Consider the following 25355-nt stretch of genomic DNA (forward strand, 5'->3'; position numbering starts at 1 on the left):
TCTAGAATTGAAAAATCTCTATTTCAAGAATGGAGAAGTTCCTTTATTTTATGTGGAATTTTTATGTGGAATATTTTAAATAAATTTATTTGTTAGACTTAATTCTTAAAGACTAAAAAGTCTACCAAGTTTTACTGCTGTATTATTAATGAATCATCTTCTCTATGAAAAGAAATATTTTTAATTCATTGTTACTTTATTATTCATTCTTAGTGGTATATTTTGGGGTTGTTGTTTTTTACTTATTCTTGGACTGTCCTTTCATGTCTTTGGGAGAAATTATGTGACTTTGAACTATAATGTTTTTGGTAACCTATAAATTAATATTTATATATTTTTTTTGTCTTATAGTATGTTATTGTTAAACATATTTCTTCAATACTTGCACAGAACATTCAGATAGGTTCTATTCCTCAATATCCACATTTATTTTATTATTTCTTAATCACAATAAAACTTCTCTGTATATCCAGAAGATGAAAATATTAAATAGTTGCACCAGTACACATATTTACAAGATTACAAAACAGTAGACAACTTTCTTCATGCAGCAGTTTTTATTCAGCCAGTTTACACTGGTATGAAAGCCTAAACAAGCTATATATTAGAAGTAAACCAGTCTCTGTATTTTGTAAGAAATTTCGGGCTTTTAGTCTTTGTGATTCTGGGTAAATGACAACTCAATACATAAATGACTAGCACATTTGTTTTTTGTACTTTCCATAGTAGGTTACAAAGGGTGAGATATTCAACTTCCCTCTTCTTATTTCCTCTACTTATACCTACAGGCAGAAAATACAGACAATTACACTTAGGGAAATTTGAATCAAGGAAACTTCCCTTTTCCCTATTATAAATAATTGCAAAGCTGAAGCTTTAAAGCACAGATTCAATTGGTATATAGACTTATTTGATAGTAGCTGTTCTGTTTGTCAGATGAAATATGAACTCTTGAAGCTTGATTGTCTAGATCTGTTTATGGCTCGTGATTCTATTATCATACTGCATGCAGACAAAAATTGATCTGGAAGGAGCAGAAGTAAGCATTCTAATTAGTTTCATCTTTCATTTAAAAAAAAAAAATCAAAGGATTTTTTCTGTTTGTTTTGTCAATCCAAAGGCTGCCAAAATGTGTTTTGAGAATGTCTGGTTCCATTATAGATAGTGAAAGAAATAATATTTAAAGACATCTGAAATTTGTCTTTAATAATCAAAGCTAATGTTTCATTGGCTTTGTATTACTAGAGAGCAAAATCAAACCATATAATTCTGTATGAACTTAGTTAAATTTATTGTCCAAATTAATAGTAAAAACATTTTAATTATATTGTAGGGAATTGAATTGTGTGATGTTTTCTTTTCTTTTTCTATTTTAGTGTAGGAAATCAGATTTAACCCTGCTCTCTAATCTCCTTGAATTTTGGATATTGGTGATAAGTTGTACTTACCTTTGCATTAACTCAAGTACACTTTTATGTATGATCCAAGAACTTCAAGTAGAGCTCCAAAGGTACAGAGCAATAGCTACATATTCATGCCAACACAAGTTTTGCTCCTTCCATTCATCCTGATGGAAGTGTGGATGTTTGTCAGGAAAAAATTGGAAGGAAAAATTAGCTGCCCATTGTCTATTCAATTTGTAGCCTTCTATGCTTTTAGTTTAGGTCCAGAAGAAGTTGTTCAAAGGCAACCAAAATGTCTCTGATTTAATAGAAAAATCAAGTAGTATATTTTATAATTTATTAAAAATACAAGCCAATATTATTTCTCCTTCCTTCCCACCCCGTTTCTTTTCTTTCTTTCTCTTTCCTTCATAAACTCATTTAATTAGTTTTAAATGGTTCACATAAATCCAACACATTAAACACAATACATTAAATAAGCTATTAACAATAGGCAACTACTGTTAACAATAAAAAACATATTCACATAATGCTGAGATCTAAAAAGTTAAAAATGACCTGCACATTTTTGTACAAATATGTAGCAAAAGAACACATGTAGCCAAACCCTACAAGACAGAGTAAGAGGGCCAATAAGGATGCATTTAAAGTAAACTAATGTAAAGAAATTGCTATCTGGCTCTGGATAATATTAATTATTATTAATAACACGGTGTGGAACATCCTACATCATCCCTTTCTAAAAATAGATCCTACAGGACAAAATAGATTCCAATGGAAAAGATGGTGCTTGTCTGAGACATTTACTCACATTATATTCTTGCCTGAACTTTTATCTGACTTTTGTCTTGGTAGTGATTCTTCCTACTGTCCCTAAGGGCCATTCCCTTTGCCCCTTACAATAACATTCATTCATTCATTCATTCATTCATTCATTCATTCATTCATTCATTCTTCATTTATTCATTTATTTAAGAGGTGCTTTAGGTGGTATACAATGTAGAAAAATTAGCATTAACATTTTTAAAAATTAAATCTAAAAATTAGGGTTAAAATTTTAAAATTATAGAATAATTACAATTAAAAGAGCCATGGTGCTGCAGTGATTAGAATGCAGTATTGCAGACTAATTCTGCCAACTGCCAGCTCATTTTGATCAGCTCATGGTTGACTCAGCTTTCCATCCTTTTGAGGTCAATAAAATGAGGACCCAGATTGTTGGGAGCAGTAGGCTGATTCTATAAACCACTTAGAGAGGGCTGTAAAGCACTATGAAACAGTGTATAAGTCTAAGTGCTATTGCTACTGCTATTGTTAAACATCAAAAGGGAGGAAAAAATCCTAAAATGGCCATTTAATGTTGGATTACTATAGGCAGAGGGGCTCTAAAGGGACTAGCCAGCCCCACAGTTGCATAGTTCTCTATGCTCCTCATGCAAGGCCATAGAGACAAGTTTTGACACTTTGCAGAATGCCAAGGGGGCATTCTTCAGCTTTGGGGGAAGGATGTTTCACAAATCAGGTGCAGCAGCAGAGAAACTCTGTTCCTAAAATCCACCAGTCTAAATTCTTTGACAGACAGAGTCTGCAGCATATCTTTCCTCATATCTTTCCCTTCATATATTCCATGACCTTTTCCAAGATCTTCCCTTTTGTTGGGAAGATTGGAAATTGGGTGACAGGTATTTGCCTAATATCCATCCAGAGAGGAAGAGTTCAGGAGGGGACATATCATCACTTAGATCTGTCCCCTTAATAGAAGGCATGATCCCTCTTTCAAAGAAACAATCACTTCTCAATCCTCAACGGCCTTCTAATAAGCCAAGTAGAGCACGGATCAAGTTTAAAAGACAGAAAACTCAGATTACTTTATCTACTTCTTCAGATTTTAAATTGACTTTACATAGTGACAACATGGTTCCCCCTATACCATTTTGCATATTCCCTGAGGTTAAACATTATTAAACAATATCAGCAAACTTTTTTCTAAATTTTAAAATGGAATAAGAATGTGATGGGAGTGCAGTGCATTCTTTTAAAACATTCATTATGGACACTAAGAATGGTTCAAGCTACATTACTCTTATTATTTTCAGGTTAGACAAAAAGTTCTCCATGGATTTCTAATTCCTTTATTCCTGAGTTTGCTTAATCTACTTTTAAAACTATGAAGGCTAGCAAGAAAATAAAAGCAATTTTTAAACATACACATTCTGAGCAACATTTAAAAGTGAATCTCCATGTTATAGAGTTAGTTGTTACCAAAGGTGCCTATAGGTTAAGGTTCATGGAGCATCTTTCCATATTCTCCCCTTTACATACACACACACACACACACACACACACACACACACACACATTAGAATTGGTCCCAATTCTATTATTTTGTGATTATAGCACTATACTATAAAAAAAGTAGGCATGAGCTTAAATGGACTCTAGAAGATGGTAGAGGACAGGAATGCTTGGAGGAATGTTGTCCATGGGGTCACAATGGGGTCACGATGGGTTGGACACAACTTCGCAACTAACAACTATAAAAATGCCATTGACCAACAAAGCATGATCAGATGAGACACTTTTGTTCTTTCTATGTCATCTTAGAGTTAATTTAGAGGCAGCAGATAGTAGATAGAGTTAAATACTGCAAGTCAGCTGAGATTTTTTTTTCCTACCTTGTTGGATGCCACCAATAAAATTAATAGGGCTGGCGAATCACTGGAAAACAGGAATATAATACGATAAAATAAAAATTAAAAATTATTTGCCTTTGCTGGAATCATGTCAGCTTCCATGCACATTAAAGTCTTTGAAATGCAGTATGGGACAGAGAAAAGTGATCATAAAAATCTAATTCAAACTAAGTCTAAGGCAGCGGTTCTCAACGTTTGTGTGACGGCGCCCCCCGTCACACAAACGTTATGCGCATGCATGGCGCAGCCCCCGGAGGCGTGGCACCGCCCCCATGCATGGCGCGCATGCGCGGCACCGCCCCCGGAGGGGAGAAAATGGCGGATCGCCGCCTTTGGTGACCCCTGAAAAATGGTCGATCGACCCCAAATGGGGTCACAACCCATAGGTTGAGAACCGCTGGTCTAAGGCATTTGAATCAATGTAGGTACATATATGTGCACCATAATCATTTAGAATATAATTTTAGCTTCAAAATGTTTGTTGTTCTGCATCTATCTCACTTGTTATGGGAAAAAAAAAACTCTTAGAATTGCAATGGTGCTATTATTAGCTTTGGCTCTAATTTGTTCCTGCCAAGCTCTGGAGGCTTGAAAAATTACATCAAGTTATTAAATCTTAAATATTATTTCCAATTTACCACTGAAGTGTGCAGCCACTAGGTTTTGCCAAGAAAGCCTTGGAGTAATTGATTGGTCTTGGAGTGATTGATTGAAGCCATTTCTCCTTAGAGAATTCTACTAAACACCAGAGATTTCTCCTGTGGCCCACATGTATTAATGGTAGAACTGTTGTATCACAGGCACATTACTGTACTGCAACTTACCTATTGAGCTAAAGTACCTATTAAGCAACAGGTGAATTACAATATACTCCTTCACAGATTAAAATGACGGCAATAAAGAAGCCAGCTCTATCACTTCTAACCTGAATTTGTATTTTCATACAGCATTGTAATTAGCAAAAGCTAATCGATAAATATAAAGACAAACTTGGGCCAGAGTTTATCACTTGGAATAGAATTAGAATTAAAGACCATTTGTTTGTTTGTTTGTTTTATTGATTAGCCACCTATTTCCTCAAAAGCAATTCTGGGTGGCAAACAACAATTTAAGTAAATTGAGGCACATAGTGTTGCCTATGTGTATATTTCTCTATTAAAACATAATATACTGGTCATTTGTAGATCAGTGCTTCCTAAATCCTGTTTGTTTATCAACTGGAGTTGTACCTTAGATTCACATCCACAATTTAAATTGAATGAAATGAAATTAAATGAAAGTTTTTGAGATTATATACACATTTATTTCTATCTAGCGTTATATTAAAGTGGGAAAGAAATAGAATAACATAGAATAAAGAAGAATAAAGTAAAATAATAATAATAATAATGAAAAATCACTAAAAGCAAAAATCATGTGTCTGCATAATCTCTCAAAGAAAACCGTGTTAGTCAAAAGCTGTATTAACAGTACCTGAATGACCAAATGCATATTTAGAAACATTGTATAAAAGTAAAAACTGCCTTCATTGTATTCCCATGAGAAATGGACCTAACGTGTGAGAAACTATCTGAATGTTACACAAAGTAGATTCCATATACGCTTCCTTTGTTCCTGAGAAAAAGAAACCTATAAAGCTTTAGTTTAGACACCCCCCCTTGTTCAGAAATTTGTTGATTGTTAAATCACTTCTGAACCTTTTGCGCAAAAATAAAAATTTCTCTTTCACCCTCGGAATTTTCGTAAAAGTCCTTATATTTTTTAAGGCTTTATTTTTCCACAAAAATATAGCATTCTACATTTGTGACAGACCCAAGACTTTAGTATTCATTCTAGTAACATGATGCTGAAAGCAATGCAGCTTTATCATAAATCATTTGGCTGTAAACTGCAGCCTTAACATGCCCCTGTTAAGACTCTATTGCTATATTTTCCTGATAAGTCAGGGGTTCAGTATTGATTGTTGTGAGGCAGTTGTTCCTCTCTCTTTGGTGATTAACATATAGTTTTTGTTTGTTTGTTTGTTTAACCTGCCCTGAAACACCAACCACAGAGCATCTCTGGCCTATGCTTGCCTTGAAAATGAAATAGCAATGGGTGATGTTGTGCATTAAAAGCACATCTACCATTGCCCTTGTTTGTTTGTTTGTATATTTGTTTGTTTGCTTATGGCTTTACATACACTCAGTCCAATAACTATGAATGGTTTATTAAAAGATTAAAGAGTAAGGAGAAACACTTTTGTCCATGCACCCCGTTTTTTTTACATATTCATATTATTAGCTTATACTATACAAAAATACAAAAGCAAGCAGTAGGAAACAAAGGGAAGATGAAGGGAAAAAGAGAAGTGTGGAAAAAGAAGGAAGAAGAAGAAAAAAGTTGTTGACCCAGCTAAGTAGGGCTTATCTCTACTGTGTGGTTGCCCAATTACCAGAAGAGGCAAGCAACCATATCTGGAAAACAGATATGAATAATATCACCTTCTATTAATACCCCACTCATTGTCAAAGTGATCTCAAGGCATACTTTTGGTCTATTTTCCAAATAAATGTTTCTATGTAGTTTTTTATATCAAGTGCTCTTGATATATCTTGAGTTTATTCCAAATGAAACTAATCTGTTGTATATTTTCAGAAAAAGAAAAACCTATCAACTAAGTTAGTGTCCACAACACTCTTTAGTATTTTTGAGTTGCATTTTATCATGAATTTCACAATAGTGCAGGAAACAGTAATTTTTAATTACTGTTATTCTTTTCAGTATGTTTTTTTTAATTCTGTGGTGTGCAATGAAACTGTCTTTTTTACCATTTTTTTTCCTAATTCTTATTTCAACCTCTCCTCCTAGATCGCTTTAAATAGTCCAGAAATAGCAGAATACTGAATAACTATATTTGGATATAAAAGAGCATGGGTTAAAATTAAAATTATGTATAGCACCTCAACTAAGGAGGGGAGAGGTATTTCCTGTTTACAATGGCATTACAGTGAATACAGTTGAATAATATATTTGTTATTATAACCTCAGAATATTTTTCAAATTGGTTTCAGATCAAATTGAATAATTTGAATATAGGTAAAGTTAGAGTTGTAGTGGTAAATTTATGCAAAAGTAAAGCTTTTGAAAAAAAAGCTTTCAGTGAAAAGGGAAAACGACTAATGAAAATATTGTTATAGATCCTAGTTAGCTTTATTAGCAGCTCTTGAGAAAACAAATGGAAAACTGTTGTGTAAAGAATTGATAATATTTTTGACAGACAATTTATGATTTGTATTTGGAAGACAGTGAGTAATCTTTCCATATCAATTTGGATCCAATCATGTCAGCAAATATACAGTAACGGAAGGGAAATTTGGTATAGCTCCAGATTATTTCCTAACAGTTGGATAGACTATGCACAAGGTGGCACCCATTTATATACTCCTCTTCCATAATATGGTTTAAAAAGCATTCAGCATTGTATTACTTAATTATATTTTTTCTTAGTATATTTAGTATATTTAAAAGTTGTTATATATGCAGCAAGATGTCTCATGTGTCTTCAAAATACTATTTTGTTAGAGTTTTACAACTTTCCAACGCAAAAATAAGCCCCCAAAATAAGCACACATTCAAAATGAGCAGGAGGCATAGTTTAGAAAAAACTTTATCTATAAAATATATATAAACATAATACATACAGTTTCATTCAGTTCTTGGCAACATGGTAGAGAACAGCAACAACTCTTAACTTGGAGATCAAGACACAGGGGACTACATAGAAAAGACTAAGACACGCCCAGATCTAGGTTGGATCACATACCTCACTCAGCCAATACTGTGTCTTAAACAAAAACAGTTCTCATTGGCTGGTTTGTTGCTATGGCTATTCTGGTTCATAAATTCTTACACACTGACATATTTTCAATTATTTGTATGAATAATGTTACAGGACTTTGGGGGGGGGGTAAACTGGAAACCAACTGACAAGGAACAATAAGTTAGCTTGCCTTAATGTCAGAAGACTGAAACATTGGATTTTGAGAAGACCATACTGAAGCACATTTTCTATTTATTTTTATTTATTTATTTTTGTAAAAAAATTGATTTTCAACTTTACAATACATAACAATCTTACAAATACTTCAGATAAAAAAATAAAACAAATTAATACACACCACATTCGGTCTTGCCCGCCCACTTCCCCCCAAACCGCATCCCACCTCAAACCAACTTGCTTCTTTCCCTCTTTTTCTTCACTCACCCCCTCTCCTCCTTCACCTCAACCTTCCTACATACTTCTCACCTTCTTCTCCTCCCTCTTGATGCGGTCCAGGGGAAATGCCCGAGCAGTTCCTCTCTCAAAATTAAAACATTAATATTATATACAATAAGACTATTTCTACTTTATCTGAACTACTTAAACTTCAACCCATCCAACCTCCCCCCCCTCCCCCACCCCCTCCCCCCAACTTCCCAGAGCAAAATACAGGATTATGCAAACATATTAAACATAATCTATTTAAGTTTACTAATTATACAATGAACAAAATCATAAAAACCTTTAACTCTCTTCAAACTTTGACATCATAAGTTTATAAACAAAATCATTACTCATAGAATAAGTGAAACTTTGTAGTTCCATATTTCTTCTGAACATATTCTATCCATCTTCTCCATACATTAAAATATCTCTCTTGTGAATGGTCCTTTAAGTAAGCAGAAATTTTAGCCATTTCTGCTAAATTAGAAACCTTAAATACCCATTCTTCTAAAGAAGGCAGAGTATCCTTCTTCCAATATTGACCCACCAGTAATCTTGCTGCTGTTATTAAATTCAACATTAAGATAGTTTCTTTAATATTAAAGTCCACGAAAATTCCCAAAAGGAACAGTTGGGGAGTAAACTTAATCTTCCTTTTAAAAACCTTTTGTCATTTTCTATTTATTAAAAGAGAATTATCTAACTTTTCGCTTTATTTTTTTGCACCAGACATGCAGAATGCTGCAGGCTGCCTGTTTATGGCTGATAAAAATGTGTATATTGCTCTCAAGGGAAGAAAGGGAAACACCTACTCCAGTACAGCTTGAATTTGAAAACATGTTATAGTATCTTATCTCTTTGCCTCCTCTGTGCTAGTCCACTTTTGTATCAGACTTGTTGGAAAGAGGAGCTGCAGTATCTGATTAGAATCATTATTAATGTTGATTTAGACAGTTCTTGTCTATTTTTTAAACAGTTGGTTAAAACACAACAGTGTTTTAACCAAAAATAAATAGCTATTTGGCCTTATGCATAGAAAACAACAGTTGCTCTTGGAGTTATATACATCAGAGCTCCTCTAAATATGAAGCTAATACCCTTATATATGAAAAAATATACAGAATTAATAATGCAGTGAAAGCAATTTTTCCATCCCCAAAATGTAGTAACTGTCTTAGATCTTTGTAGACATTCCAACAGGGATTGCTATCTTAACTTTTATCTTCTTTTTTCAGGATCTTCTTTTTTCAAGGTAAAATGTAGTTTTTATGTATTATGACATTTTATAATGGTCAACTGTATAATTCATGGAGGTCAGATAAAGTAGATAAATGTATACAAAGACATTTCATATTTAATAGAAGAGAATATCTAGCTCAAGACTGAACTGTGGAATACTAAGGATTCCATAATACTTGTGTATTATTATCTTGCCAATGTCTGGTCTTTAGTTTTCGGAAGCTGTATTTCCTTGTGAAGGAAGTATCATTTTCACATATGGGAATGAGAAGTACTTTGAACCCAAAGCTGTTAACATCTCTTTAATTCCAATGAATATTTTCTTTGGATCCTGTGGCTATCAAATAGATGAAGGCATTTATTTATGGAAGTGGTATCAACATGGCAGCTTGTACATACCTTCTTCAAAGCATCTTTTTAGCATCAAATCTAAAGTGCTGCTTTTCTTGTCTTCTTTCACCATCTCCATTACTCTACCGGCTCCCATATATTTTTTTTTATTTCAAAAGCCCCAATGCTATAATGTCTTCCTTAGAAATTGAATTGAGGTCTGGGAAGTTGCACAGCACTAGAAAAAGGAGACTCCTTCAGGAGAAGGGAACTCCCATACACTCCTTAGTCATCTTTATAAATGAAGTAAGTGCAATAACAGTGCATCCATTCACCAATAATTTCACCAATCTTTTTATTCTTTACTGAAAAAAAATACTTTTGGGAAGTTAATTCCCATCAAATAGAATAAGAATGCACTCTCCAGTTCCAAATATCCAGAAAAAATACTTAGCAAGGCACAAATCTATGCATCTTTTTTCACTGAACTTGTATTTATTGTTTACTGTTAAGCTTAGGCTGTCTTTTTCTGTTTGAGAAAGCAAAAGTAGGCTTTTGGATTCATGGGATTGCTTATCTATTAAAAATACTGATTTATCTTGGATGATTTGGTATTACTGTTTCTTGTAAGTCACTTATCGCTACTGGGAAATTACATTTTGAAATGTAACTTTCAGTAGTTCAAGCTCTCTGCCTGGTAAAATGATATTTTCCATAATAGGGGGGAAGAGGAAGCAATTAAAGAGAAATAAATATTTCTTTGAAGAAGTTCTTATATATTGCTAATACTTTTTAAATTTAATTTTAATTATAAACCATTATAAATTATAAACCTAAACCATTATAAAAAAGTTTGCTATACACAATAGAAGGGCATTATCAGTCCTCTCAAACTACTTAATTGAAAGAAACGCAAATATTAGTTTTGCTTTTGCTTCCATTTTCAGCCCAACATAGAATAAGATTTATTCATGCATAGATTTCAAGATATCTTATTTTGTATATTTTCTTCTTTACAGTACAGACATTTGCACACAGATACTACAGATAAACAGTAGTTACACTTTTGAGCTCCCATGCTTGCTTAATATTATATTGATATCCATTTTTTGTTATTAACAACTTCTACCAAGCAATCCATTTTTAGAAAGACTGTTCTATTGCAGAAAATCACAGGACTCAGACCACGGAATCAAAAGAAGTTGGTTTATTTTGTGCAAAGGTTCAGAGCACTATATTTGTAGCCACATCTGAACAGTTTCTCATAACAAAACAGAAGTTTATATATTCTCGTCAGAAACACCAAAACACGGAAATGTAACTTGTTAGCATTGATTGGTTACTCGAATCACAACCCCCTCACAGCCCCCCTGTTGCTATGCTAAAATAGTTAAAATACCTTGCTAAAGCTTCTAAGGGTCTAAATTTCCTGTAACATACTTGTGGTTAGCTGTAGCAGAGCTTCAAACTTAATACCTCTGTGCGACTGACAAATGAACTTGTGGTTTTGACTTCTTCCATTTCCTTTTGTTCTCCTTCTAACTAATACACGCATTTAAGACTCATATCCTATTTTATGATTTAAGTCCTGCTTTATGTCCTGCCTTACTTCCCATAAATAAAATGGGAAACAATGTTATGTCATACTCCATTAATTGCCAGATGGAATTATATACAATACTCATACATATGATACTCATGGATTAAAAGGAAAAAAAACTCTCTGTGAGGAAGGGGAGACATGAGAGCGAATATATAATTTATTATTTTTCTACTTTAAAAGCATTTGTGTCATCTGGCAATAGCAGGTAGTCAGTGCCTAATATTTTATAGCTATTGCCTTCTGCCCAGTATCTTATCTATATTCAGAGCCCAGTGCAGATGTTGCTTTTCTCTGGATAGCTCTGTATTAGTATGCAGGCTGTCCTATTATAGACCCAAATGTGTATAGTTAACACTGTTAATAAATGTGTACATAATATCAAAGTGCTTTCCCAAGAACAAGAAAGCAACACTCAGGTTCATTTCACCGTTTTTTTATGGAATCTGTAAAGAAAGATATAAAGGTTCCAAACTAGCTGTATATCTAGGATTGGCAAGCGGGCAAACTGTTTTTGTTACAAATGTAGCATTATTCTGAACTGCCATTTTAAAATTACATTTTAAAATAGGTTATTATCTTTTCTTTTCTAAATAACTTGATCTGTGTTTCGGTTCCATTCATGGCAGTCTGTTTTTTTGTACTACATATGTTTAAAGTGTTAAATTTCAGTTGAACAAAATGGGAATTAAAAGCAAAAGGGAGCAATAAAAGAGAGGACAGATCACATATAATAGCACCATACGTTTCTCACAATATGGAAAATGATACTAAAACTGCAGAATAAAAAATAACAGCTATCCTATCACAATACTCTATGGGTTTATTATTATGATTATTTTAGGTCTTTATGGTCTTTCATTAAGAGTTTGAACCTTGCTGTAGATTATATGGAAAGGATTGTTTCTATATCATTGGAGGAGGTGATTGCTTTTAAATTACATTCTAAATAGGCAAACTAAATGCATTCAGGCTTAATGTAGTCTTAATTCTACTAGTCAGCTGCAATCTGGATAATGTTTGCTGGTTGAGCCACAAAGGGGTATTGAATAAAGGTGAAAAGATAAGTGACCTGAATAGGATAGATAAAATGTACAATTTTAAATTTAGTCATTATATATCTGTTTAATATATTCCTATTTTAATAGTTTAATAATTAAAATGCAGTATATATAAATTTTGTGATAACTCCTTTTGTTCTCATTTTGTCTTTTTTAAAATACATATTCCATTTCCCATTTTTTTCAGAGAATTGTTAACTGAAACAATCTAAAACATTCATGCTATTTTTTCCTCCAATCTTGAGGAATTCATGTAGATCCTATACAGTGTTATGACAGCAGTGTACAAATTTATAATAATTTATTAAACTTTATAAAGTATGTTAATTTTAACAAGCTTGATATCATGAGAGAGAGAGAGAGAGAGAGAGAGAATTTTTAAAGCTATATATAGTTTTTAATAGTAGCACAGTGGCCTAGAGGTGAAGACACTCACCTCCTACTTGGAAGGTTCAGAGTTCAACTCTAGGTAGTGATAGCTGTTTCTCTATCAGGTCACAAAGAGAAAATATCTACTGCAAACTCCAATGAAAGAGGATAAAAACAGGCGTTAGTATAATAAATGCTGATTAGCAATAATGTTGAATCATAATACGGTTTAAAATTTCTGGTTATACTGATAAAAAGGAAGTTACAAGTTCTGATTTAAGATCACCTGTGAGCTTGCATCTGCAAATGCCTAAGCAAGCTATTAAGGAGGCTGACTTTAGTTAAGGGGTTTTGGTAGTCTGTTTACTCCTTCAAACATTAACAAAATAAAACCATTAAATTACAGAAGTAAGTATAGCATAATATTGATAGTTTTAGAGTTGAATGTATTCTTGTGGGCTGCAGCAAATTTGTTGTCCATAGGTCTGCTTTTCTCATGGAAATGAGTGAGTGTGATGTTAATAATGTGCAAAAGTGTACAAAAGTCATTGGAGCAAAATTCTTTAGGACCTTATCCTAAATTATCCTTTTCTCCTTAAGCTTATCTTGCATCCTGGAGCATGCTAGGGATAGAAATTCTGGATTGTCCCCCAAAATAAAATAAAATAAACCAGCTGCTAGAGCAGTGGTTCTCAACCTTTCTAATACCGCGACCCCATAATACAGTTCCCCATGTTGTGGTGACCCCCAACCACCACCGGGTGTCAGGGGTGTGGCCAAAGAAAAGGGGGAAAATGGCAGACAGCCTTGTTTGGCGACCCCCATGAAATGGTCGTTCGACCCCAAATGGGGTCCCGACCCACAGGTTGAGAACCACTGTGCTAGAGGGCAATTAGATGCTATTTTTTATTATTATCTTGCTTTCATTAGTTATTTTTACAACCCAGATGTGGTGCCTTAGACTAGAGTAAACTAGAAAATAAGGTAAGATAGAGCTAGATACTGGGTATTTCTTTAAGTGTAGACAACTCTGCGCAATTTGGCATTAAATGCAACATATCTTTTACAGAGGTAATACAACTGAGCCTGCCAGAAGATCAGAAAGTAAGCATTACGGCTGCGATAGTTGGACAAAGTGCCGTTCTAAGTTGTGCCATTCAGGGGACTTTGAGACCTCCAATCATCTGGAAGCGGAACAATGTCGGTCTGAAGAGTTTAGATTTAGAAGACATCAATGTAAGTGATTACTGGCAATCTATTGACCTTCTTAATATAATTACAATATTTTTTTTTTGCCATTCTAACTAGAGCAATCACATTTGTTAAATCATCATGTGAGCCTGATTCAAATTCAAGTAATAAACTTTAAGGAGAGAACTATTGCTTTTTAACATTTTTATGTGAGTCTTGTTTTTCTACTATATGGATCCCCATTTTCCTGAGGTGGGAATAGGGAAATCACATTAAGGGAGAAATATACTTTAACTTTAACTAAAGAGTTACTTGACTTTCGGGAATCATACTATTGCCAATACAGTATTTTTCACATGGGAAATGTCCTAGGAAATCAGAGAATTTAACAAGATGATGAATCCATAGTTTTGCTTGCTAATAGGCAATGGCTATTATTCTCAGCAGGTAGGAGAATTGTAACACTTGCTCCTCAGATTTCATTCAAATTATTTTGTCTCAGAAATTTAGGCTCAAGTTACAACATATCTACCATCACAGCCACCCAGAATCACCTGATAGCAGGGTATAAAAATTTAATAAACATAACAAAACAAAGCAAAATAAAATAAAATAATAAAATAAAATAAACCTTTCTGTCATAGTACTTTGTATAGCTAAGAAAAAACCCTCATTCTTTCACAATTGGTCTAGAATTCTTATAATCATTTATAAATATTTTTATAAAATCAAATTGATATGCAGATATTGTTAAATTAGAGCATTCTTGTCATATCACACTTGTTAGTTACATTGGATCTGGAGCTTTGCGTTGACATGATGCAGTTTTTGTTTTCATAGTAGGTTTGGATCTTTTTATATAAGCATGCTGGGTCAATTGAAAATAGCTGATACGCCTAGATATATACATAGAATCCATCTTCTATTGAAATTAAAAATCATTTAGCACACAGACCTTTGCTTTTACCACATCCTTTCCAAAGTATTTCAATAAGCACATCAGATAGCTGCCTGATTCCATTGTTCTGAGCTACCCTCTGCGATAACATTACCAGAGCCCCTCTCTGAGGGAGATGGTAGTTAAGACATATGAAAATAAAATAATAAAATAAAATAAAATATAAAAATGTTGCTGAAATTTTTTTTCATCTAATATCACCATAACTCTCACCAATGAATAAAGTAAGGATTATCCCAAGCACTGTGTTTTTACATTATTGTTGGATAAAGGGAGTCTCTTTCTTTATGGTGGAGACATTTTCCTGATTAATTTGTAGATTAAGCCAGGTTAAACTTTTCCCTATTTTCCCTATACTTCCAAGATTTTAAATGCCATAAACTATCCTTATAATTGCATATTTATCAATGAAAAGACATCAAACTTTTATATTTATTTATTTTATGCCTTAATCATGGAAGTTTTTCTAAGTGTGTTGTATTTTTCAGCAGTGATTTAAGCATAAAGTTAGGAATTTTTATAGCATCATGTAATAAATATTTTTAATCTAGGGTAATTCTAATCTGCTTTTTTTTTTTTTATTGAAAATTTTTAAATTTTTACAGAACAAATCCCCTTCCCATACCCCCCCAACCCTACCTCACCCCCCTCCTTCCCAACCTCCCAAACCCTCCCCTGGACTTCCCAGAGCTAAGTACAGGCTTAATTGAGAAAAAAAACTTAAAACACTTTTAAAACCTAAACAAATTTAAATACAATCATCATTCTATATAAACTCCCTCCAAAAACGCAAATTTAAACATTACTTTCTTTGAATATCTATGCCTATAATATAAAATCTAATTTCTCCCTCTTTCTTTATCCTAATACAAAAAAATAAACATATAAACCTTTGTTATACCATTAAAACTAAATACTCTTAGAAAACTTAAAGTAAATACATATTTCCTTCAATCTTCATAATCTTCTCACCTATCCCAAAAAAAAACTTAAAAATCCTAAACAAATCTAGACACATTTAGTTAAACAAATTATTTTCTCTTAAAAATATTAATAATAATATTTAAAAACTTGAAACACTTTTGAATCCTAAACAAATCTAAATACAATCATCATTCTATATAGACTTCCTCCAAAAACACAGATTTAAACATTACTTTCTTTCCTAAACAAATCTAGACATTTAATTAAACAAATTATTTTCTCTTAGAAATATTAATAATAATATTTAAAAACCAAATTTAAGCATTACTTGAAACTTAAACAAGTTATACTCCCTTCGAAACACAAATTTATTAGAATCCCCTCACTGAAATAAACAAATTATAATCCCTTCAAAACACAAGTTTAAACAATATTATCATTAAAGGTTTAAAACTTAAAGCTGAAATATATTATTATCCCAAAACACATGTTTAGACATTACATAAGACATTTTCCAAAAACGATATAAGTTTTACTTCTCCCACAATCTCAATAGTAAACTTCTTGTCTAAAGTTCTCATTCAATGTCCATAATTTTCTGTCCAATAACCAGTTGCATCCACTATAAACACAAACTTCTTATCTAAAATTTTCATTCAATATCCATAATCTTCTGTCTAATAGCCAGTTGCATCTACTATAAGCACAATCCATATCAGTCTCTCTTGCCCGCAAGCATCGAAAAGAATGCGTGGAATTCTGCCCTTGAAGATCGCTCCAAAGAGTTTGTAAGTCCTGGTTGACCCACCAAGCTCAGGAATCAGTACCTGTGAAACTTCCTCAACCTCCTTCTTCTGTTGGTCTTTCTCTTTACATTTATATGTTACTTTTTCTTTACATTTATATGTTGCACAAGTCTCAGGGACCGATACCTGTAAAACTTCCTCAGTGAATTCCTCCTTGTGTTGATCTTCACAATTATAAGTTGTACAAGTTATCCTCTGCCCGTTCCTCTCTTGTTGGTGCCCCTCAAGCTGAAATTTCCCAATTTCCATTTCAGGCAGCAATTCCACCCTTGAAGATTGCTCCAAAGACTTTGTAGGTCTAACTTCTCCCAGAGATTCAGAGACCTTCTTCTGTTGCTGCTTTTCTTTGCAATTGTATGCTACACAAGTTGTCTTCTGTTCCTCAACCTGGACTTGTTGGGGCCTCTCAAACAAGGGTTCCCCAATTTTCATAAATATAGGCTCTTCAAGCTGTAATTCTACATTCTTTTCTTCCAAAGCTTTAAACTTAATAGATGGCGATACACATCCCCCCAGGACCGAGGTATAAAAATCCTCAACCTGGACTTGTTGAGGCCTCTCACACAAAGATTCGCCAGTTTTCATAAATATAGGCTCTTCAAACTGTAATTCTACATTCTTTTCTTCCAAAGCTTTAAACTTAATAGATGGTGATGCACATACCCCAGGACCGAAGTATAAAAATCTTTTGCTTGAGAAACAGTATTAAGTCTATAACATATCCCCAGGTAGTTCACCACCATTCCAATCGGAACATCCCATCTGAATAAAATTTTTCTCTTTTTAAGTTCATTTGCTAGAAAAGCAAACTCCTTTCTTCTTCTTAAAATTTTAGATGGGATCTCCTTAAAAATTATAACATCTTGTGAAGCAATTTGAAATCTCTTCTTATAATAGGCTTGCACAATTTCATTGCGTAAAGATCTTTTACCAAAGTAAATTACCACATCTCTTGGCAGATTCTTCTGTGCTGCCACCACAGAGTTAACCCTAAATAATTTTTCAATTTCACTAAGTATTCCCTCTTTTTCTTTATTCAAAATCAATGCAAAGTCCTTTGCAACCATCTCTTTCAGATCTCCTTGCAAAGACTCTCCCAGGCCTCTGATTCTTAAGGCATATTCCATTTGTCCATATTGAAGCATAAGAATCTCATTTTCCATTTCTTTTTCCATACTTTCAATTTTCCCCTCCATTATGTCCACTTTTTCAGCTACCTCTTCCACATGGGAGTTCACCTTTTCAAGAACAGAAGCAACTCCTTCTAAAGCCAAAACAAAATCTTGTCTCAAGATCTTATTATTTTCCTCTAAAATCTTTTTCATTTCTGCCCTAATTTGAATTATAACATCTCCCATCATGTCTTGCAAATCCTTCATAGTTATTAGCTGACCCCCAGAAGAGGGTGAAACTGTTGATTTAGAAGCTGTAGAAATCCCTGGACGCTTTGGAGCCATCTTAGAGAAAAACCTTTAGTCCTTCTTAAAAAATTATAAAAATTCCTTCAAAAATCATAACTCCCTCCAAAGAAGGTCATTATAATAAAAAGAAAAAAGGGAAAAAAAAGAAGAGAAAAGGAATTTAAAAAAAGCTTTACTCCTTCTTAAATTGCAAAAATTAAACAAAAAAAAATCCTTCAAAAAAGGGTCATTACAATAAAAAGAAGGGAGTTCAAAGAAAAAAAAAAGGGGGAGAAGAAAAAAAAATAATTAAATAGAAAAAGTCCGTTCCCAAAAAAATACTTAGAAATACCAAAAACAACCATTCCAATCATAAGAAAATAAAAAGGGAAAGGGAAAGGAAAGAAAGAGAAACACCAAAAAGCCTGCCAGTCAGCATTCTAACTTCCAGAAAAAAAACACCGAAAGATTTGCCGATCGCCATTTTACTTTCCCTTTCAACAAAGAAAGAAAAATAAAAAGAGAGAATAAAAATAGAAACAAGTCTTAAAACTTAAAATCCGAATAAATCAAAGAAAGCAAAAACTAAATCCTCTACTCAGCTCTGTCCGTTTATAAAAAGAAAAACACTCACCAGTTCTCTTTAAGCACGGAGGTGTTTGCAGCGGCTCGTTTTGTCCCTGAGGACAAAAACAGCTGGGAAGCGGAGACAAGTCTGAACTCCGTGGGAGCACTCCTTTCACCCCCCCCCAAAAAAACTTGGGGGGTGCAAAAGAGGCTCTACCACTATTCAGACACTCTCTACCCCCCCCTTTGCCCGGGAGGGGGATTTTGAACCGCTGAACAGCTGGTGTCTGCTGTTCATAGCGGTTCTTACACTTACCCAGGAGAGACGGCTACAAAGTAGCCGCCATCGCGCGCGCAAAATCCACCGGAAGTCCTCTAATCTGCTTATTGTCATCTTCTCAAGTAGCACATAAATTGATAACTGACATGAAAGTCTTGACAACATCACTTGCTAAACATTAGGACTGCATTTTACTTAAGAACAAATGATGAATTTTTGTGGGCCTCTTTTGGTTTTGACTATGGGATTAATTGGAGCCACCAACTCCTGGAGGGAGGCTAGGGTAATTAGGGTGGCTAGCCTTAAATACAGCCAAGAAAAGTAGTCCAGTGCAGTTTGAGAGTCTAGGTCCAAAGATATCTGTGATACGCAGGGCAAAGTTTAAGGAATCAGAAAAATTAGGAATGAAATAGAAACATATATGGAGAATTGTTTCCAACAAGAAGACAGAACATAGGAGATATTTTTAAATAGTTTGATGCTTTTCCAGATTAGAGGATTTGGCACTCTTTCTTGTCAAGGAGCCACGCTGATTTCTATTACTTAGTCTTTTTAGTTGATGCTGCATTTTAATTACTCTCTCAAATTCAGGATCTGACTCCTTATTCCCTTAATTGGTAGCTAACTGTATGGGATCTGAGACATTATGTTCAGGTGTCTAACAGTGTATTGACTTCCCACCTGTGAGTCTATCAGGTGCTCCTCTGTAGCTTCAAAATCAAGAGTCCATGACAAGAATGGCATTGATAATTGTAGTTTGTCTTTGTCTTTTTGAATCTACATATTTTAATCATAAAAGTAGCCTTTTATGATTCTAGATTTGACCTCTGCCTTGCCATTGATATATCTGATCCCTTTCCTTCCTGGGTTGTAAAGTGAACCAGGACTTGGACACAGACTGTAGTCAATGCCTTCTTGTGACTTATCCAGTATCTAAAACTATTGGACTGTTATTGGACTGTTATTCAACCATATGGTAAATTATTCCTTCAAGAAAAAACATTTGTTAGTCATATTTGTATCATCAAAGATCCCCTGAAGAATTTTTCAAAATTTGCTCCCATTAAAATACACAATTTAATTTACAGACTGGCCTTAATTCTCTTGGTTTCAGCAGGGCTTATTCTTTAGTATGTAAGCATTGGAGTGCAGTCTGATGTATATTATTTTATTTTTAACACAGTTTATTCATGTGGTGGTAGCTAGAAAAAATAGAAAAAGAGGAGAACTGAATAAATTATTTCAATGCATACCTATGAATTAAGATACAATCTACTTTAGAGTTTTTAATATTGAACAAACAGTAATGTTGATCTGACTAGTACAGTTGATCAGATAAGTAAAACTGAATGTTATGAGTGTCCTAGTTACAGTTTGTGAAGCTATCTGAAAGTGTAATTGTAATTTTTATTTTGCATGTAGTTGTGGCTTTTGTTGCAGCTCTGTTATAAATTAAATACCATCCTACATTTTGACACCTAATATAGTTTCCAGCTTTGAACTTTTGTGCATATAGCTGTGATGAAGTCATTTCTTTATTTTGTGCTTAAATAGAAATTAGAGCCCAAGGGAACAGCAGAGTAATTGGATAAGTCCACTGAGGAGAACCGGGCTTCTAAATTGGATAGGAGAACAGAGATGCGAAACTTCAAATGAATTTATTCAGAGAATGTGCTGTACAGTGCAGCGCTTTACTTATTCATTTGTGGTGCTTTCAAAGGCAATTTCAGCACTTGAAAAGTCTCTGCTCTGGTACAACTATTTATAACTCTAGAGATAGTAAGCGTGCTTTGGTGCTTTGCATAAACTACGAATTACGGTACATTTGTTTGGCAGTGATAGCTGATTTTATATCACCTGACAAAAGCCGCATGTATCTGTATTGTCTGGTACAGCATGTCACCAATGAAATAATCATACTAATCATATCATAAATGATCAGAAAAGGCAGACAATAGATGCTGAAGAATTCTATCTAGAACATTTGTGTCTTATAGAAAGATGATTTATTTTTGTTTTGTTTTACTGCATCAGAGAAAAAGTGGCAATATCCACAAAACTGAAATGAAGTTTTACAGGTATTTTAGATTGATTTAGATTGATTTATAACTATGAAGTAAAGATATATTACATTCTCTAGTCAATTGCTGGTATGTATTAATTACTCCAACTTTAACATATGCATTTGAATGGAGAAGATAGTCGTAGTTTTTTTTATTTGTGGTACAGTCTATTTACATTATTTCTTGCAGTTGAATAAAACCAAGCCTTTCCCTTTCTGCATAACCTATCACTTTTTATTTTTATTTCTACAGTTGTGATTTAAATTCTGTTCATAGGTATCATAAAATATGACATGTACTCCACTCCTATACAGGGCTATTTGCATATAAATTTCATTGAGGGCTTACCCATATATCCTGCTGCCCACTTTCTGATTCTGGAGGTCACGAGTGGAAGACATTTTTCTCAGGCTCTCCCCAGCTTGCTTTTCATCAAGTAGCTGTTTCCATTGCTGCCAGGACAAGTGATGCTATGTGCTCTGTCTGCCATGCTTCATTTTGTTACAGGCTGTGCTTCTACTCCAGTTACCTATTGCATTTTGACAGACAAGCTCCTATCTTTTTCAGTCATTGATTACTGCTTTCTTTACCAACATACTGGCTATGATTTGGGGGCCTGGTTTTGCTTGGCTCTGTTTTGCTTAGCGTTGCCATTCTATTAATCCAATATGTAAGTGTTGAAACAGTGAACCTTTATTCTTCTTGTGAACTAGGAAAATAGTGGAGCTTTTTTTTTTTTATTCTTTATTTTAAAATTGATTTTTACTGTAATGGCTTAAAGGCAGGAGGACCAGGAAGATGGAGAGAGTGATAGCCAGGAAATGAAAGCTGCAAAATGAGAAAGGATCCGATGGGTGTGTGGGTGTGTATATATGTTTGTGACATAGAAAGAAAGAAAAGAAAAGAAAAGAAAGAAAGAAAGAAAGAAAGAAAGAAAGAAAGAAAGAAAGAAAGAAAGAAAGAAAATACAGTATCTATCCATGTTCATCTGGATAGCTCTTCCTTCACATCCACTAAGCATTGTTTTCTCTCTATATATATATATATTTCTCAGTTTACATACATATATACATGTACATATACATACATACATATATATACATACTGTACATACATATATTCCTCATTAGTGTAACTGTACAAATTTCTGCAGCACTCTAGTATTTTTTTTTCACTCAGTTCAAAGAAGTTTTACATATTCTTACATCCACTTTCTGTTCATTCTGTTAGAATATGAATCTATTTTTTCCTCTTCCTTCAGTTACACTATTTTTGTTCTATCTTCCTTCACTTTTATCTATCTATCTATCTATCTATCTATCTATCTATCTATCTATCTTTCATTCATTCATTCATTCATTCATTTTCCTTTTATCCATATCTATTTTTCCCAAGATCAGATCCAAATATAATCTATTGTACATTCAGAACCACCCTAATCAAATCAGTTATTCATCAATCAATTGCCAATCATAACTCATAGAATTATTTTCATTCATTTCCCATATCTTTGCATGAATAGACATGCTTAAATCATGCATTTTTTTAAAGAACAGATAGATACTAGTTACCAACCTCATTTATTAATCATCTGGATTAAAAGCCTGGAGACTAAAACATATGAAGAACAGTTGCAGGAACTGTGTATAGCTAGTCTAGAGAAAAGAAGGACTAGGGGTGACATGATAGCAGTATTGAAGTATTTCAGCTGCCACAAAGAAGAGGGGGTCAACTATTTTCCAAAGCACCAGACGGCAGGACAAGAAACAATGGATGGAAACTAATCAAGGAGAGAAGCAACCTCAAACTAAGGAGAAATTTCCTAACAATGAGAACAATCAAACAATGAAACAGCTTGACTTTAGAAGTTGTGGGTGCTTCATCCCTGGAGGTTTTTAAGAAGAAACTGGACAGCCACTTGTCTGAAATGTATAGGATCTCCTGCTTGAGGAAGGGGTTGGACTAGAAGACATCTAAAGTCCCTTCCATCTCTATTGTGATTGATTGATTGATTGGAAGTTGAATCATGTCAACTTGACTTCTTTTCTTGTTGGTTTGAAATGTTGTGCTGCATCTCTAAGTAGCTTTTTCAGACTGAGCAAATTGATTAGGTGGATCCTATGTATGTCCTCCAGGGAAGTTTCATTTCTTATCTAATCTGAATAGAAATGTCCCTGGAGGACATATATGGGGACCCCCTAACCAACTTGCTCAGACTGAAGAAGCTATTTTGTTAAGCAGTAAAACATTTTGAACTAACAAGAAAAGAAATCCAGTTGCCATGACTCATCTTCCAGACAACTTTACCTGGATGACTGAAAACCTTCATTGACTCATTTATTAATGGACCTCTGAATACCTTATTACTTTTTTTGTACTATTGCATTTCGTTCTCACACATACATCCATGTCATGTAATAGATGTTTCAAATCAGACACTCCCACATTTCATTGTTTTTCCAAATAACCTTATAAATATGTAACACCATCTTATCCCGTAATCCCAGGCATAACCGCGGTGAATTAAGACATTTACATACTCTGATATTGTTTCATAAGATAGTTAATGTAGACAGGGTTACTAGTCTTTTGATACATGTACCCTGCTACAGTTTAAAAAAAGAGGGTGTCATATTTTATCTAGCATGCCACAAGTACAAGCAAAGCCCAGTTTTATTCCAAATATATTTAATCTATGTTAATTTACTAATCACAACACTTTTGCTTACATTCCATCAAGCAGAAGAGTCATGCATTCTGATACTTGCTCAGAATGAAATGTATTTGATATATGTTCATTTATTACTCTCTCTCTCTCCCTCTCTCCTTCTCTCTCTCTCTCTCTCTCTCTCTCTCTCTCTGTCTGTCTGTCTCTCTCTCTCTCTCTTTCTCTCTTTCTGTTTGTGTGTGTGTGTGTTTATGTGTATGAGTGTATGTGTACATCTCTCTGTCTACTTCCAGTAGAAACAAAAGTTGTACCAAGGAGGAAATAATTGAATCATGAGATGGACAGAAAAGACAATTTCTCCCTCCTATTCTCTCTGACTCTCATTCTCACTAAACTTAACATTTTGTTTAAAAGAATTTCTGACACTGTTGGCAATTATAGATCTATTTTTCTCTTTTTCTTAAACACAGCAAAAGCCATTCTCTATTTCGTGCATTTATGTAGGTAGGTTTCTATGTAATTTTTTGCTATTTTGATTCCTGTTCTATTTGTTTTTTTTATGTCCAGAAAAGACAACAACAGTTTTTCTTTTGCTCAGAATTATTATCCAAATTATTCTTAGAAAACTATTTGGTATTTATTTATATTATCTCTGTACTTGTGATAATCTTTCTCCAGAGATTCTGAAATGTCTATTTAATTTGCTTTGGGACAAGGTAGAACTCTCTCAGATCCCACAGATTAATGGCCATGGTTCAGGCAGAAATACCTTGACATCAATTCTTCAACTCACCCTTTGAAAAATAACCAATATCACTATAAAACAATGGTTTAAATTTCATCCCAGCCTCAAACTCCAGTATCATAACAGAAGCAGAAGTACTGTCAAAACTGTGAAAAGATTCTGCAAAAGTAATAGGGATATACTCTGCCTATCAAATCCTGGTAGAGATTACCACTGTATCCCACAATTAGGCCAAAAGCCATATGTAAATGAAACTAAATAATCAGCATTATTCCCAGACTGCTGGATCTGAAATGTTATCAGATCCTCTAAAAGCTAACTTGATATAGTAGAATTCATGTGTAAATTTTAAGCATCATATCCACTGCTTTTAGTCATGATATAATTCATCTTGACATAAAAAAATTACAAGTCATAGTCATAGATTCAATCCCCAGTCTGTAAGCCAATAAATTTAAGGGGATAGTCCATACATGTCTCATTTTTACAATAACCTTACTCACATTTGAGTTTTTATCCTTTATAATTTGGATAAGCAATAGACTTATGTCAGCTAGATCCTTTCAAATTATGGTAACCAAGCATCATATAAAGAAAACCTGTATAAGATGGTTTACAGATGGCATATCCCTCCAGCCAGGTTAGCCAAAATGTGTAATGGATATTCATCTATATATTGGAAATGTAAAAAAGAAAAGGGCACCTTTTTCATGTATAGTGGACATGTAGAGAAGCACAGGTGTACTGGCGTATGGTCTAGGAATGGGCAATAGAAATGACTAGGCAAAACATTCCATACAAACCTGAGACAT

At 33.8% G+C, this 25355-nt stretch overlaps 1 protein-coding gene and 1 long non-coding RNA gene across 7 annotated transcripts in view; one reads left to right on the forward strand and one right to left on the reverse strand.

Moving 5' to 3' along the window:
* Nucleotides 1-25355, forward strand: part of FSTL5 (follistatin like 5) — a 353800-nt gene that overhangs the window by 209853 nt on the left and 118592 nt on the right. For all 4 annotated transcript variants that reach the window (XM_039329531.1, XM_039329533.1, XM_039329532.1 and 1 more), the window contains exon 6: nt 14011-14177. In XM_039329531.1, the coding sequence (XP_039185465.1) occupies nt 14011-14177 (167 nt within the window). The remainder of the gene's footprint in view (nt 1-14010; nt 14178-25355) is intronic.
* LOC120301846 lies at nt 473-7849 on the reverse strand. 3 transcript variants are annotated; one of them, XR_005555045.1, is made up of 4 exons: nt 7780-7844; nt 4079-4121; nt 1449-1701; nt 473-1024 (listed from the first exon to the last, which is right to left on the reverse strand). It is a non-coding gene; the product is annotated as an uncharacterized LOC120301846 (long non-coding RNA). The 3 variants fall into 3 exon arrangements; XR_005555046.1 differs by having other exon boundaries at nt 1449-1567; nt 7780-7842; XR_005555047.1 differs by lacking the exon at nt 4079-4121 and having other exon boundaries at nt 7780-7849.

The sequence above is a fragment of the Crotalus tigris genome, unplaced genomic scaffold (genome assembly GCF_016545835.1).
Source record: "Crotalus tigris isolate CLP2741 ecotype Arizona unplaced genomic scaffold, ASM1654583v1 scf7180000024400.591365, whole genome shotgun sequence".
Taxonomy (NCBI): Eukaryota; Metazoa; Chordata; class Lepidosauria; order Squamata; family Viperidae; genus Crotalus; species Crotalus tigris.